Genomic DNA, 12,993 nt, shown 5'->3' on the forward strand with positions numbered 1-12,993 from the left:
ACTAACTCCCAGGTACCTATTTACTGCTAGGTAACAGGGGGCATTCAGGGTGAAAGAAACTTTGACCATTTGTTTCTGACTCGTGCGGGACTCGAACTCGCGCCACAGAATTACGAGTCCTGCGTGCTATCCACCAGGCTACAAGGCTCCTGTAGGTGTGTGCGTGTGTTTGTGCATGTGTGTGTCTTAGTGAGTGTGTGTGTATGTAGGAAAACAGATCTTCTATAATTCACATACAATTGAACAGAGTAGCATTATTTCATTAGATACATCAAGCACTACACGGATCACTCAATCATATCAACTTCCCTACTCTTCATAGGAAACAAGCAGGTTGTACCCATCTCCGAACACGAGAAGACAAAAAAGTCAGGCAAGTAGTGACAGAAACTGTTTGGTCGTGGAAGTGAGACGTTGCTTTGATGACTACAAAGCAATAGGAACTATTTATATCATAAGATATTAACCACAAAGATCTCATCTTGAAAACAAGAGCACATCATAAGAGGGAGAATATGTGGCGAGTGGAACACACAAAGAAGCCAGATAATACGTAGCGAGCAGAACATATGAGCAATCCAGATAGTACGTGGCGAGCAGAACACATGAACAAGCTAGATAGTATGTGGCGAATAGAACACACAAACAAGCCATATAGTATGAGGCGAGCAGAACACATCAACAAGCCAGAAAGTACGTGGCGAGCAGAACACATGAACAAGCCATATAGTACGTAGCGAGATGAACACATGAACAAGCCAGATAATACGTGGCGAGCAAAACACATGAACAAACCAGATATTACGACGCAAACAGAACACACCAACATGCCAGACCATACATTGCGAGCAGAACACATCAACATGCCAGTTAGTACATAGCGAGCAGAAAACATGAACAAGCCAGACAGTACGTGGCGAGCAGAACACACGAACCTGCCAGATAGTAAGTGGAGAGCAGAACACATGAACAAGCCAGATAGTACGTGGCGAGCAGAACGCATGAACATGCCAGAAAGTACGTGGTGAACAGAACACATGAACAAGCCAGATAGTATGTGGCGAGAAGAACAGATGAACAAACCAGATAGTACATGGCGAGCAGAAAACATAAACAAGTCAGATAGTACCTGGCGAGCAGAACACATGAACAAGCCAGATAGTAATTGACTAGCAGAACACAACAACAAGCCAGATAGTATGTGGGGAGCAGAACACTTGGACAAGCAAGATAGTACGTGGCGAGCAGAACACATGGACAAGCCAGATAGTATGTGGCGAGCAGAACACATGAACAAGCCAGATAGTACGTGGCAAGCAGAACACATCAACAAGCCAGATAGTATGTGGCGAGCAGAACACATCAACAAGCCAGATAGTTCATTACTAGCAGAACAATTCAACAAGCCAGCTAGTACATGGCATGCAGAACACTTGGACAAGCCAGATAAAATGTGGTGAGCAAAACACATGAACAAGCCAGATAGTACGTGGCAAGCAGAACACTTGAACAAGCGATATAGTACGTGGCGAGCTGAAATCATAAACAAGCCTGATAGTACTTGGCGAGCAGATCACATGAACAAGCCAGAAAGTATGTGGCGAGCAGAGCATATGAGCAAGCCAGATAGTACGTGGTGAGCAGAACACATGAACAAACCAGATATTACATCGCGAACAGGACACACCAACATGTCAGATAGTATGTGGCGAGCAGAACACATCAACAAGCCAGTAAGTACATAGCAAACAGAAAATATGAACAAGCCAGACAGTACGTGGCGAGCAGAGAACACAAACAAACCAGATAGTACGTGGCAAGCAGAAAACATGAACAAGTCAGATAGTACCTGGCGAGCAGAACACATGAACAAGCCAGATAGAACGTGGCTAGAAGAACACATCAACAAGCCAGATAGTACGTGGGGAGCAGAACACTTGGACAAGCCAGATGGTACATTGCGAGCAGAACACATGAACAAGCCAAATAGTATGTAGCGAGTAAAACACATGAACAAGCCAGATAGTTCGTGACTAGCAGAACACATCAACAAGCCAGCTAGTAAGTGGCGAGCAGAACACTTGGACAAGCCAGATAAAACGTGGTGAGCAGAACTCATGAACAAGCCAGATAGTATGTGGCAAGCAGAACACTTGAACAAGCGATATAGTACGTGGCGAGCAGAACACATAAACAAGCCTGATAGTACTTGGCGAGCAGAACACATGAACAAGCCAGAAAGTACGTTGCGAGCAGAACACATGAACAAGCCAGATATTACCTGGCGAACCAACCATATCAGCAAGCCAGATAGTACCTGGCGAGCAAAACACATGAACAAGCCAGATAATATGTGGAGCACAGACCATATGAGCAAGCCAGATAGTACGTAGTGAGCAGAACAAATGAAAAAGCCAGATAATATGTGGCGAGCAGAACATATGAGAAAGCCAAATAATATGTGGCGAGCAGAACACATGAACAAGCCAGACAGTGTGTGGCAAGCAGAATATATGAACAAGCCAGATAGTACGTAGCGAACAGAACACATCAACAAGCCAGATATTATGTGGCCAGCAGAACACATCAACAAGCAAGTTAGTACGTGGCAAGCAGGGCACATGAACAAGCCAGACAGTACGTAGCGAGCAGAACACATGAACAAGCCAGATAGTATGAGGCGAGCAGAACACATGAAGAAGCTACATAGTACATGGCGAGCAGATCACATGAACAAACTAGATAGTACGTGGCGAGCAGAACACATGAACAAGCCAGACAGTAAGTGGAAGCAGCATACATGAAGAAGCCAGACAGAATGTGGCAAACAGAACACACAAAGAAGCCAGAAGTACATGGCAAGCAGAACACATGAGCAAGCCAGATAGTATGTGGCGAGCAGAACACATGAACAAGCCAGATAGTATGTGGAAAACAGAACACATGAAAAAGCTAGATAGTACATGGTGAACAGAACACATGAACAAGGCAGATAGTATGTGGCAAGCAGAACACATGAACAAACCAGATAGTATGTTGCGAGTAGAACACATCAACAAGCCAGATAGTACGAGGGAAGCAGAGCACTTGGAAAAGCAAGATAGCATGTGAAGAGCAGAACACATGGACAAGCCAGATAGTATGTGTCGAGCAGAACACATGAACAAGCCAGAAAGTACATGGTGAACAGAACACATGAACCAGCCAGATAGTACGTGGAGAGCAGAACACATGAACAAACCAGATAGTACATGGCGAGCAGAAACCATGAACAGGTCAGAGAGTACGTGGTGAGCAGAACCCATCAACAAGCCAGTTAGTACATAGCGAGCAGAAAACATTAACAAGCCAGACAGTACGTGGCGAGCAGAACACACAAACAAGCCAGATAGTAAGTAGCGAGCAGAACCCATGAACAAGCCAGAGAGTACGTTACGAGCAGAACACATGAACAAGCCAGATAGTACGTAGCTAGCAGAACACATGAACAAGCCAGATAGTACATGGGGAGCAGAACACTTGGACAAGCAAGATAGCACGTGGCGAGCAGAACATATGAACAAGCCAGATTGTATGTGGTGAACAGAACACGTGAACAAGCCAGATAGTACGTGGCGAGCAGAACACATGAACATAGTAGATAGTACGTGCCGAGCAGAAAACATGAACAAGTCAGATAGTACCTGGCGAGCAGAACTCATGAACAAGCCAGATAGTACGTAGCTAGCAGAACACATCAACAAGCTACATAGTATGTAGGGAGCAGAACACTTGGACAAGCAAGATAGTATGTAGCGAGCAGAACACATGGACAAGGCAGATAGTATGTGGCGAGCAGAACATATGAACAAGCCAGAGAGTATCTGGTGAACTGAACAGATGAACAAACCAGATAGTACGTGGCGAGCAGAACATATGAACAAACCAGATAGTATGTGAAAGCACAAAACATGAACAAGTCAGATAGTACCTGGCGAGCAGAACACATGAACAAGCCAGATAGTACGTGGCTACCAGAACACATCAACAAGCCAGATAGTACGTGGGGAGCAGAACACTTGGACACGCAAGATAGTATGTGGCAAGCAGAACATATGGACAAGCCAGATCGTACGTGGCAAGGAGAACACATCAACAAGCCAGATAGTACGTGGTGAACAGAACACATGAACAAACCAGATAGTACGTGGCGAGCAGAAAAAATGAACAAGTCAGATAGAACCTGGCGAGCAGAACACATGAACAAGCCAGATAGTATATGGAAAACAGAACACATGAAAAAGCTAGATAGTACATGGTGAACAGAACACATGAACAAGGCAGATAGTATGTGGCAAGCAGAACACATGAACAAACCAGATATTATGTGGCGAGTAGAACACATCAACAAGCCAGATAGTACGAGGGAAGCAGAGCACTTGGAAAAGCAAGATAGCATGTGGCGAGCAGAACACATGGACAAGCCAGATAGTATGTGTCGAGCAGAACACATGAACAAGCCAGAAAGTACATGGTGAACAGAACACATGAACCAGCCAGATAGTACGTGGAGAGCAGAACACATGAACATACCAGATAGTACATGGCGAGCAGAAACCATGAACAGGTCAGAGAGTATGTGGTGAGCAGAACCCATCAACAAGCCAGTTAGTACATAGCGAGCAGAATACATTAATAAGCCAGACAGTACGTGGCAAGCAGAACACACAAACAAGCCAGATAGTAAGTAGCGAGCAGAACCCATGAGCAAGCCAGAGAGTACGTTACGAGCAGAACAGATGAACAAGCCAGATAGTACGTAGCTAGCAGAACACATGAACAAGCCAGATAGTACATGGGGAGCAGAACACTTGGACAAGCAAGATAGTACGTGGCGAGCAGAACATATGAACAAGCCAGATTGTATGTGGTGAACAGAACACGTGAACAAGCCAGATAGTACGTGGCGAGCAGAACACATGAACATATTAGATAGCACGTGGCGAGCAGAAAACATGAACAAGTCAGATAGTACCTGGCGAGCAGAACTCATGAACAAGCCAGATAGTATGTAGCTAGCAGAAAACATCAACAAGCTACATAGTATGTAGGAAGCAGAACACTTGGACAAGCAAGATAGTATGTGGCGAGCAGAACACATGGACAAGGCAGATAGTATGTGGCGAGCAGAACATATGAACAAGCCAGAGAGTATCTGGTGAACTGAACACATGAACAAACCAGATAGTACGTGGCGAGCAGAACACATGAACAAACCAGATAGTATGTGAAAGCACAAAACATGAACAAGTCAGATAGTACCTGGCGAGCAGAACACATGAACAAGCCAGATAGTACGTGGCTACCAGAACACATCAACAAGCCAGATAGTACGTGGTGAACAGAACACATGAACAAACCAGATAGTACGTGGCGAGCAGAAAACATGAACAAGTCAGATAGTACCTGGCGAGCAGAACACATGAACAAGCCAGATAGTACGTGGCTATCAGAACACATTAACAAACCAGATAGTACGTGGCAAGCAGAAAACATTAAGAAGTCAGATAGTACCTGGCGAGCAGAACACATGAACAAGCCAGATAGTTTGTGACTAGCAGAACACATCAACAAGCCAGCTAGTACGTAGCGAGCAGAACATTTGGACGAGCCAGATAATACGTGGTGAGCAGAACACATGAACAAGCCAGATAGTACGTGGCAAGCAGAACACTTGAACAAGCGATATAGTACGTGTCGTGCAGAACAAATAAACAAGCCTGATAGTACTTGGCGAGCAGAACACATGAACAAGCCAGACAATACCTGGCGAGCAGAACACATGAACAAGCCAGATAATATGTTGCACGCAGAACATATGAGCAAGCCAGATATTACGTGGCGAGCAGAACAGATGAACAAGCCAGATAATATGTGGCGAGCAGAACATATGAGCATGCCAGATAGTACCTGGCGATCAGTACACATGAACAAGATAGATAGTATGTGGCGAGCAGAACTCATGTCAAGCCAGATAGTACGTGGCAAGAAGAACACATAAAAAAGCCAGATAGTAAATGGGGAACAGAACACATGAACACGCCAGATAGTATGTGGCGAGCAGAATACATACACAAGCCAGTTAGTACGTTACAAGCAGAACATGAGAACAAGCCAGACAGTACGTGGTGAGCAGAATATATGAACAAGCCAGATAGTATGTGGCGAACAAAACACATCAACAAGCCAGATATTATGTGGCGAGCAGAACACATCAACAAGCGAGTTAGTACTTGGCGAGCAGAGCACACGAACAAGCCAAACAGTACGTAGCGAGCAGAACACATGAACAAGCCAGATAGTACGTGGCGAGCAGAACACATGAAGAAGCTAGATAGTACGTGGCGAGCAGATCACATGAACAAACCAGATTGTACGTAGCGAGCAGAACACATGAACAAGCCAGATAGTATGTGGCAAACAGAACTCATCAACAAGCCAGATAGTACATGGCGCACAGAGCACATCAATAAGCTACTTAGCACGTGGCGAGCAGAACACACGAACAAGCCAGACTGTACGTAGCGAGCAGAACACATGAACCAGCAGGATAGTACCTGGCGAGCAGAACACATCAACAAGCTAGTTAGTATGTGGCGAGCAGAAAACACTAACAAGCCAGACAATACATGGCGAACAGAACACATGAGCAAGCCAGATAGTACGTGGCAAGCAGAACACATGAACAAGCCAGATAGTACGTGGCGAGCAGAACATGTGAACAAGCCAGATAGTATGTGGCGAGCAGAACACATAAACAAGCCAGATAGTACGTAGCAAACAGAACACATGAACAAACCAGATAGTACGTGGCGAGCAGAAAACATGAACAAGTCAGATAGTACCTGGCGAGCAGAACACATGAACAAGCCAGATAGTACGTGGCTATCAGAACACATGAACAAACCAGATAGTACGTGGCAAGCAGAAAACATTAAGAAGTCAGATAGTACCTGGCGAGGAGAACACATGAACAAGCCAGATAGTACGTGGCTAGCAGAACACATCTACAAGCCAGATAGTACGTGGGGAGCAGAACACTTGGACAAGCCAGATAGTATGGGGTGAGCAGAACACATGAACAAGCCAGATAGTATGTGGAAAACAGAACTCATCAACAAGCCAGATAGTACATGGCGCACAGAGCACATCAATAAGCTACTTAGCACGTGGCGAGCAGAACACACGAACAAGCCAGACTGTACGTAGCGAGCAGAACACATGAACCAGCAAGATAGTACCTGGCGAGCAGAACACATCAACAAGCTAGTTAGTATGTGGCGAGCAGAAAACACTAACAAGCCTGACAATACATGGCGAACAGAACACATGAGCAAGCCAGATAGTACGTGGCAAGCAGAACACATGAACAAGCCAGATAGTACGTGGCGAGCAGAACATGTGAACAAGCCAGATAGTATGTGGCGAGCAGAACACATAAACAAGCCAGATAGTACGTAGCAAACAGAACACATGAACAAACCAGATAGTACGTGGCGAGCAGAAAACATGAACAAGTCAGATAGTACCTGGCGAGCAGAACACATGAACAAGCCAGATAGTACGTGGCTATCAGAACACATGAACAAACCAGATAGTACGTGGCAAGCAGAAAACATTAAGAAGTCAGATAGTACCTGGCGAGGAGAACACATGAACAAGCCAGATAGTACGTGGCTAGCAGAACACATCTACAAGCCAGATAGTACGTGGGGAGCAGAACACTTGGACAAGCCAGATAGTATGGGGTGAGCAGAACACATGAACAAGCCAGATAGTATGTGGAAAACAGAACACATGAAAAAGCTAGATAGTACATGGTGAACAGAACACATGAACAAGGCAGATAATATGTGGCAAGCAGAACACATGAACAAACAAAATAGTATGTGGCGAGCAGAACACATGGACAAGCCAGATAGTATCTGTCGAGCAGAACACATGAACAAGCCAGAAAGTGCATGGTGAACAGAACACATGAACCAGCCAGATAGTACGTGGAGAGCAGAACACATGAACAAACCAGATAGTACATGGCGAGCAGAACCATGAATAGGTCAGAGAGTACGTGGTGAGCAGAAAACATCAACAAACCAGTTAGTACATAGCGAGCAGAAAACATTAACAAGCCAGACAGTACGTAGCGAGCAGAACACACGAACAAGCCAGATAGTAAGTAGCGAGCAGAACATATGAACAAGCCAGAGAGTACGTGGCAAGCAGAACACATGAACAAGCCAGATAGTACATAGCTAGCAGAACACATGAACAAGCCAGATAGTACATGGGGAGCAGAACACTTGGACAAGCAAGATAGTATGTGGCGAGCAGAACACATGGACAAGCCAGATAGTACGTGGCGAGCAGAACATATGAACGAGCCAGATTGTATGTGGTGAACAGAACACGTGAACAAGCCAGATAGTACGTGGCGAGCAGAACACATGAACATAGTAGATAGTATGTGGCGAGCAGAAAACATGAACAAGTCAGATAGTACCTGGCGAGCAGAACTCATGAACAAGCCAGATAGTACGTAGCTAGCAGAACACATCAACAAGCTACATAGTATGTAGGGAGCAGAACACCTGGACAAGCAAGATAGTATGTGGCGAGCAGAACACATGGACAAGCCAGATAGTATGTGGTGAGCAGAACATATGAACAAGCCAGAGAGTATCTGGTGAACTGAACACATGAACAAACCAGATAGTACGTGGCGAGCAGAACACTTGGACAAGCAAGACAGTATGTGGCGAGCAGAACACATGGACAAGCCAGATAGTACGTGGCGAGCTGAACACATGAACAAGCCAGATAGTACGTGGTGAACAGAACACATGAACAAACCAGATAGTACGTGGCGAGAAGAAAACATGAACAAGTCAGATAGTACCTAGCGAGCAGAACACATGAACACGCCAGATAGTACGTGGCTATCAGAACACATGAACAAACCAGATAGTACGTGGCAAGCAGAAAACATTAAGATGTCAGATAGTACCTGGCGAGGAGAGCACATGAACAAGCCAGATAGTACGTGGCTAGCAGAACACATCTACAAGCCAGATAGTACGTGGGGAGCAGAACACTTGGACAAGCCAGATAGTATGGGGTGAGCAGAACACATGAACAAGCCAGATAGTATGTGGAAAACGGAACACATGAAAAAGCTAGATAGTACATGGTGAACAGAACACATGAACAAGGCAGATAGTATGTGACAAGCAGAACACATGAACAAACCAGATAGTATGTGGCGAGCAGAACACATCAACAAGCCAGATAGTATGAGGGGAGCAGAACACTTGGAAAAGCAAGATAGCATGTGGCGAGCAGAACACATGGACACGCCAGATAGTATCTGTCGAGCAGAACACATGAACAAGCCAGAAAGTACAAGGTGAACAGAACACATGAACCAGCCAGATAGTACGTGAAGAGCAGAACACATGAACAAACCAGATAGTACATGGCGAGCAGAAACCATAAACAGGTCAGAGAGTACATGGTGAGCAGAACACATCAACAAACCAGTTAGTACATAGCGAGCAGAAAACATTAACAAGCCAGACAGTAAGTATCGAGCAGAACACATGAACAAGCCGGAGAGTACGTGGCAAGCAGAACACATGAACAAGCCAGATTGTACGTAGCTAGCAGAACATATGAACAAGCCAGATAGTACATGGGGAGCAGAACACTTGGACAAGCAAGATAGTATGTGGCGAGCAGAACACATGGACAAGCCAGATAGTACTTGGCGAGCAGAACATATGAACAAGCCAGATTTTATGTGGTGAACAGAACACGTGAACAAGCCAGATAGTACGTGGCGAGCAGAACACATGAATATAGTAGATTGTACGTGGCGAGCAGAAAACATGAACAAGTCAGATAGTACCTGGCGAGCAGAACTCATGAACAAGCCAGATAGTATGTAGCTAGCAGAACACATCAACAAGCTACATAGTATGTAGCGAGCAGAACACTTGGACAAGCAAGATAGTATGTGGCGAGCTGAACACATGGACAAGCCAGATAGTATGTGGCGAGCAAAACATATGAACAAGCCAGAGAGTGTCTGGTGAACTGAACACATGAACAAGCCAGATAGTACGTGGCGAGCAGAACACATGAACAAACCAGATAGTATGTGAAAGCACAAAACATGAACAAGTCAGATAGTACCTGGCGAGCAGAACACATGAATAAGCAAGATAGTACGTGGCTATCAGAACACCTGAACAAACCAGATAATACGTGGCGAGCAGAAAGCATGATCAAGTCAGATAGTACCTGGCGAGCAGAACACATGAACACGCCAGATAGTACGTGGCTATCAGAACACATGAACAAACCAGATAGTACGTGGCAAGCAGAAAACATTAGGAAGTCAGATAGTACCTGACGAGCAGAACACATGAACAAGCCAGATAGTACGTAGCTAGCAGAACACATCTACAAGCCAGATAGTACGTGGGGAGCAGAACACTTGGACAAGCCAGATAGTATGGGGTGAGCAGAATACATGAACAAGCCAAATAGTATGTGGCAAGCAGAACACATGAACAAGCCAGATAGTTCGTGACTAGCAGAACACATCAACAAGCCAGCTAGTACGTAGCGAGCAGAACATTTGGACAAGCCAGATAATACGTGGTGAGCAGAACACATGAACAAGCCAGATAGTAAGTGGCAAGCAGAACACTTGAACAAGCGATATAGTACGTGGCGTGCAGAACAAATAAACAAGCCTGATAGTACTTGGCGAGCAGAACACATGAACAAGCCAGACATTACCTGGCGAGCAGAACAAATGAACAAGCCAGATAATATGTCGCGAGCAGAACATTTGAGCATGCCAGATAGTACACATGAAGAAGCTAGATAGTACGTGGCGAGCAGATCACATCAACAAACCAGATTGTCCGTAGCGAGCAGAACACATGAACAAGATAGATAGTATGTGGCGAGCAGAATACATGAACAAGCCAGATAGTATGTAGCGAGCAGAACTCATGTCAAGCCAGATAGTACGTGGCAAGAAGAACACATAAAAAAGGCTGATAGTAAATGGGGAACAGAACACATGAACAAGCCAGATATTATGTGGCGAGCAGAATACATACACATGCCAGTTAGTACGTTACAAGCAGAACATGAGAACAAGCCAGACAGTACGTGGTGAGCAAAATATATGAACAAGCCAGATAGTACGTGGTGAACTAAACACATCAACAAGCCAGATATTATGTGGCGAGCAGAACACATCAACAAGCGAGTTAGTACTTGACGAGCAGAGCACATGCACAAGCCAGACAGTACGAAGTGAGCAGAACACATGAACAAGCCAGATAGTACGGGGCGAGCAGAACACATGAAGAAGCTAGATAGTACGTGGTGAGCAGATCACATGAACAAACCAGATTGTACGTAGCGAGCAGAACACATGAACAAGCCAGACAGTATGTGGAAGCAGAATACATGAACAAGCCAGATAGTATGTGGCAAACAGAACTCATCAACAAGCCAGATAGTACATCGCGCACAGAACACATCAATAAGCCAGTTAGCACGTGGCAAGCAGAACACACGAACAAGCCAGACTGTACGTGGCGAGCAGAACACATGAACAAGCAAGATAGTACCTGGCGAGCAGAACACATCAACATGCTAGTTAGTATGTGGCGAGCAGAAAACACTAACAAGCCAGACAATACATGGCGAACAGAACACATGAGCAAGCCAGATAGTACGTGGCGAGCAGAACACACGAACAAGCCAGATAGTACGTGGCGAGCAGAACATGTGAACAAGCCAGATTGTACGTGGCGAGCAGAACATGTGAACAAGACAGATAGTACGTGGCGAGCAGAACACATAAACAAGCCAGATAGTACGTAGCAAACAGAACACATGAACAAACCAGATAGTACGTGGCGAGCAGAAAACATGAACAAGTCAGATAGTACCTGGCGAGCAGAACACATGAACAAGCCAGATAGTACGTGGCTATCAGAACACATGACCAAACCAGATAGTACGTGGCAAGCAGAAAACATTAAGAAGTCAGATAGTACCTGGCGAGGAGAACACATGAACAAGCCAGATAGTACGTGGCTAGCAGAACACATCTACAAGCCAGATATTACGTGGGGAGCAGAACACTTGGACAAGCCAGATAGTATGGGGTGAGCAGAACATATGAACAAGCCAGATAGTATGTGGAAAACAGAACACATGAAAAAGCTAGATAGTACATGGTGAACAGAACACATGAACAAGGCAGATAGTATGTGGCAAGCAGAACACATGAACAAACCAGATAGTATGTGGCGAGCAGAACACATCAACAAGCCAGATAGTATGAGGGGAGCAGAACACTTGGAAAAGCAAGATAGCATGTGGCGAGCAGAACACGTGGACACGCCAGATAGTATCTGTCGAGCAGAACACATGAACAAGCCAGAAAGTACATGGTGAATAGAACACATGAACCAGCCAGATAGAACGTGGAGAGCAGAACACATGAACAAACCAGATAGTACATGGCGAGCAGAAACCATGAACAAGTCAGAGAGTACGTGGTGAGCAGAACACATCAACAAGCCAGTTAGTACATAGCGAGCAGAAAACGTTAACAAGCCAGACAGTACGTAGCGAGCAGAACACACGAACAAGCCAGATAGTAAGTAGCGAGCAGAACACATGAACAAGCCAGAGAGTACGTGGCAAGCAGAACACATGAACAAGCCAGATAGTACATAGCTAGCAGAACACATGAACAAGTCAGATAGTACCTGGCGAGCAGAAGACATGAACAAGCCAGATAGTACGTGGCTATCAGAACACATCTACAAGCCAGATAGTACGTGGGGAGCAGAACACTTGGACAAGCCAGATAGTATGGAGTGAGCAGAACACATGAACAAGCCAGATAGTATGTGGAAA

At 45.2% G+C, this 12,993-nt stretch overlaps 5 protein-coding genes across 5 annotated transcripts; all 5 read left to right on the forward strand.

The window, feature by feature from the left end:
- The first annotated feature begins 5,677 nt into the window (after positions 1 to 5,677).
- On the forward strand, positions 5,678 to 6,040 carry LOC138360847 (serine-rich 25 kDa antigen protein-like). Its single transcript, XM_069320360.1, has one exon. It carries the CDS (start codon positions 5,678 to 5,680, stop codon positions 6,038 to 6,040), a length of 363 nt encoding a protein of 120 aa, XP_069176461.1.
- A 536-nt stretch (positions 6,041 to 6,576) lies between these two features.
- Positions 6,577 to 7,107, forward strand: LOC138360849 (uncharacterized). The gene is made up of 2 exons (XM_069320361.1): positions 6,577 to 6,736; positions 6,896 to 7,107. Exons 1-2 carry the CDS (start codon positions 6,577 to 6,579, stop codon positions 7,105 to 7,107), a joined length of 372 nt encoding a protein of 123 aa, XP_069176462.1.
- Positions 7,108 to 7,260: 153 nt separating this feature from the next.
- LOC138360850 (uncharacterized) lies at positions 7,261 to 7,791 on the forward strand. Its single transcript, XM_069320362.1, has 2 exons — positions 7,261 to 7,420; positions 7,580 to 7,791. The coding sequence occupies exons 1-2, from the start codon at positions 7,261 to 7,263 to the stop codon at positions 7,789 to 7,791; spliced, it is 372 nt and encodes a 123-aa protein (XP_069176463.1).
- A 1,160-nt stretch (positions 7,792 to 8,951) lies between these two features.
- On the forward strand, positions 8,952 to 9,983 carry LOC138360851 (major royal jelly protein 5-like). Its single transcript, XM_069320363.1, has 3 exons — positions 8,952 to 9,147; positions 9,289 to 9,435; positions 9,847 to 9,983. Exons 1-3 carry the CDS (start codon positions 8,952 to 8,954, stop codon positions 9,981 to 9,983), a joined length of 480 nt encoding a protein of 159 aa, XP_069176464.1.
- A 1,543-nt stretch (positions 9,984 to 11,526) lies between these two features.
- Positions 11,527 to 11,946, forward strand: LOC138360852 (uro-adherence factor A-like). Its single transcript, XM_069320365.1, has one exon. It carries the CDS (start codon positions 11,527 to 11,529, stop codon positions 11,944 to 11,946), a length of 420 nt encoding a protein of 139 aa, XP_069176466.1.
- The last annotated feature ends 1,047 nt before the right edge of the window (positions 11,947 to 12,993 follow it).

The sequence above is a fragment of the Procambarus clarkii genome, unplaced genomic scaffold, assembly GCF_040958095.1.
Source record: "Procambarus clarkii isolate CNS0578487 unplaced genomic scaffold, FALCON_Pclarkii_2.0 HiC_scaffold_124, whole genome shotgun sequence".
Lineage (NCBI taxonomy): Eukaryota > Metazoa > Arthropoda > Malacostraca > Decapoda > Cambaridae > Procambarus > Procambarus clarkii.

What these genes read in the sequence shown, in the direction of transcription:
- LOC138360851 (XM_069320363.1), top strand. Translation starts at nt 8,952, where the DNA reads ATGAACACGCCAGATAGTACGTGGCTATCAGAACACATGAACAAACCA. An exon ending in ACACTTGGACAAGCCAGATA is followed by an intron (nt 9,148 to 9,288) that starts GTATGGGGTGAG and finishes TGAACAAACCAG; the next exon opens with ATAGTATGTGGCGAGCAGAA. An exon ending in ACACATGAACAAGCCAGAAA is followed by an intron (nt 9,436 to 9,846) that starts GTACAAGGTGAA and finishes TGTGGTGAACAG; the next exon opens with AACACGTGAACAAGCCAGAT.
- LOC138360849 (XM_069320361.1), top strand. Translation starts at nt 6,577, where the DNA reads ATGAACCAGCAGGATAGTACCTGGCGAGCAGAACACATCAACAAGCTA. An exon ending in ACACATGAACAAGCCAGATA is followed by an intron (nt 6,737 to 6,895) that starts GTACGTGGCGAG and finishes CCTGGCGAGCAG; the next exon opens with AACACATGAACAAGCCAGAT.
- LOC138360850 (XM_069320362.1), top strand. Translation starts at nt 7,261, where the DNA reads ATGAACCAGCAAGATAGTACCTGGCGAGCAGAACACATCAACAAGCTA. An exon ending in ACACATGAACAAGCCAGATA is followed by an intron (nt 7,421 to 7,579) that starts GTACGTGGCGAG and finishes CCTGGCGAGCAG; the next exon opens with AACACATGAACAAGCCAGAT.
- LOC138360847 (XM_069320360.1), top strand. Translation starts at nt 5,678, where the DNA reads ATGAACAAGCCAGATAGTACGTGGCAAGCAGAACACTTGAACAAGCGA.
- LOC138360852 (XM_069320365.1), top strand. Translation starts at nt 11,527, where the DNA reads ATGAACAAGCCAGATAGTATGTGGCAAACAGAACTCATCAACAAGCCA.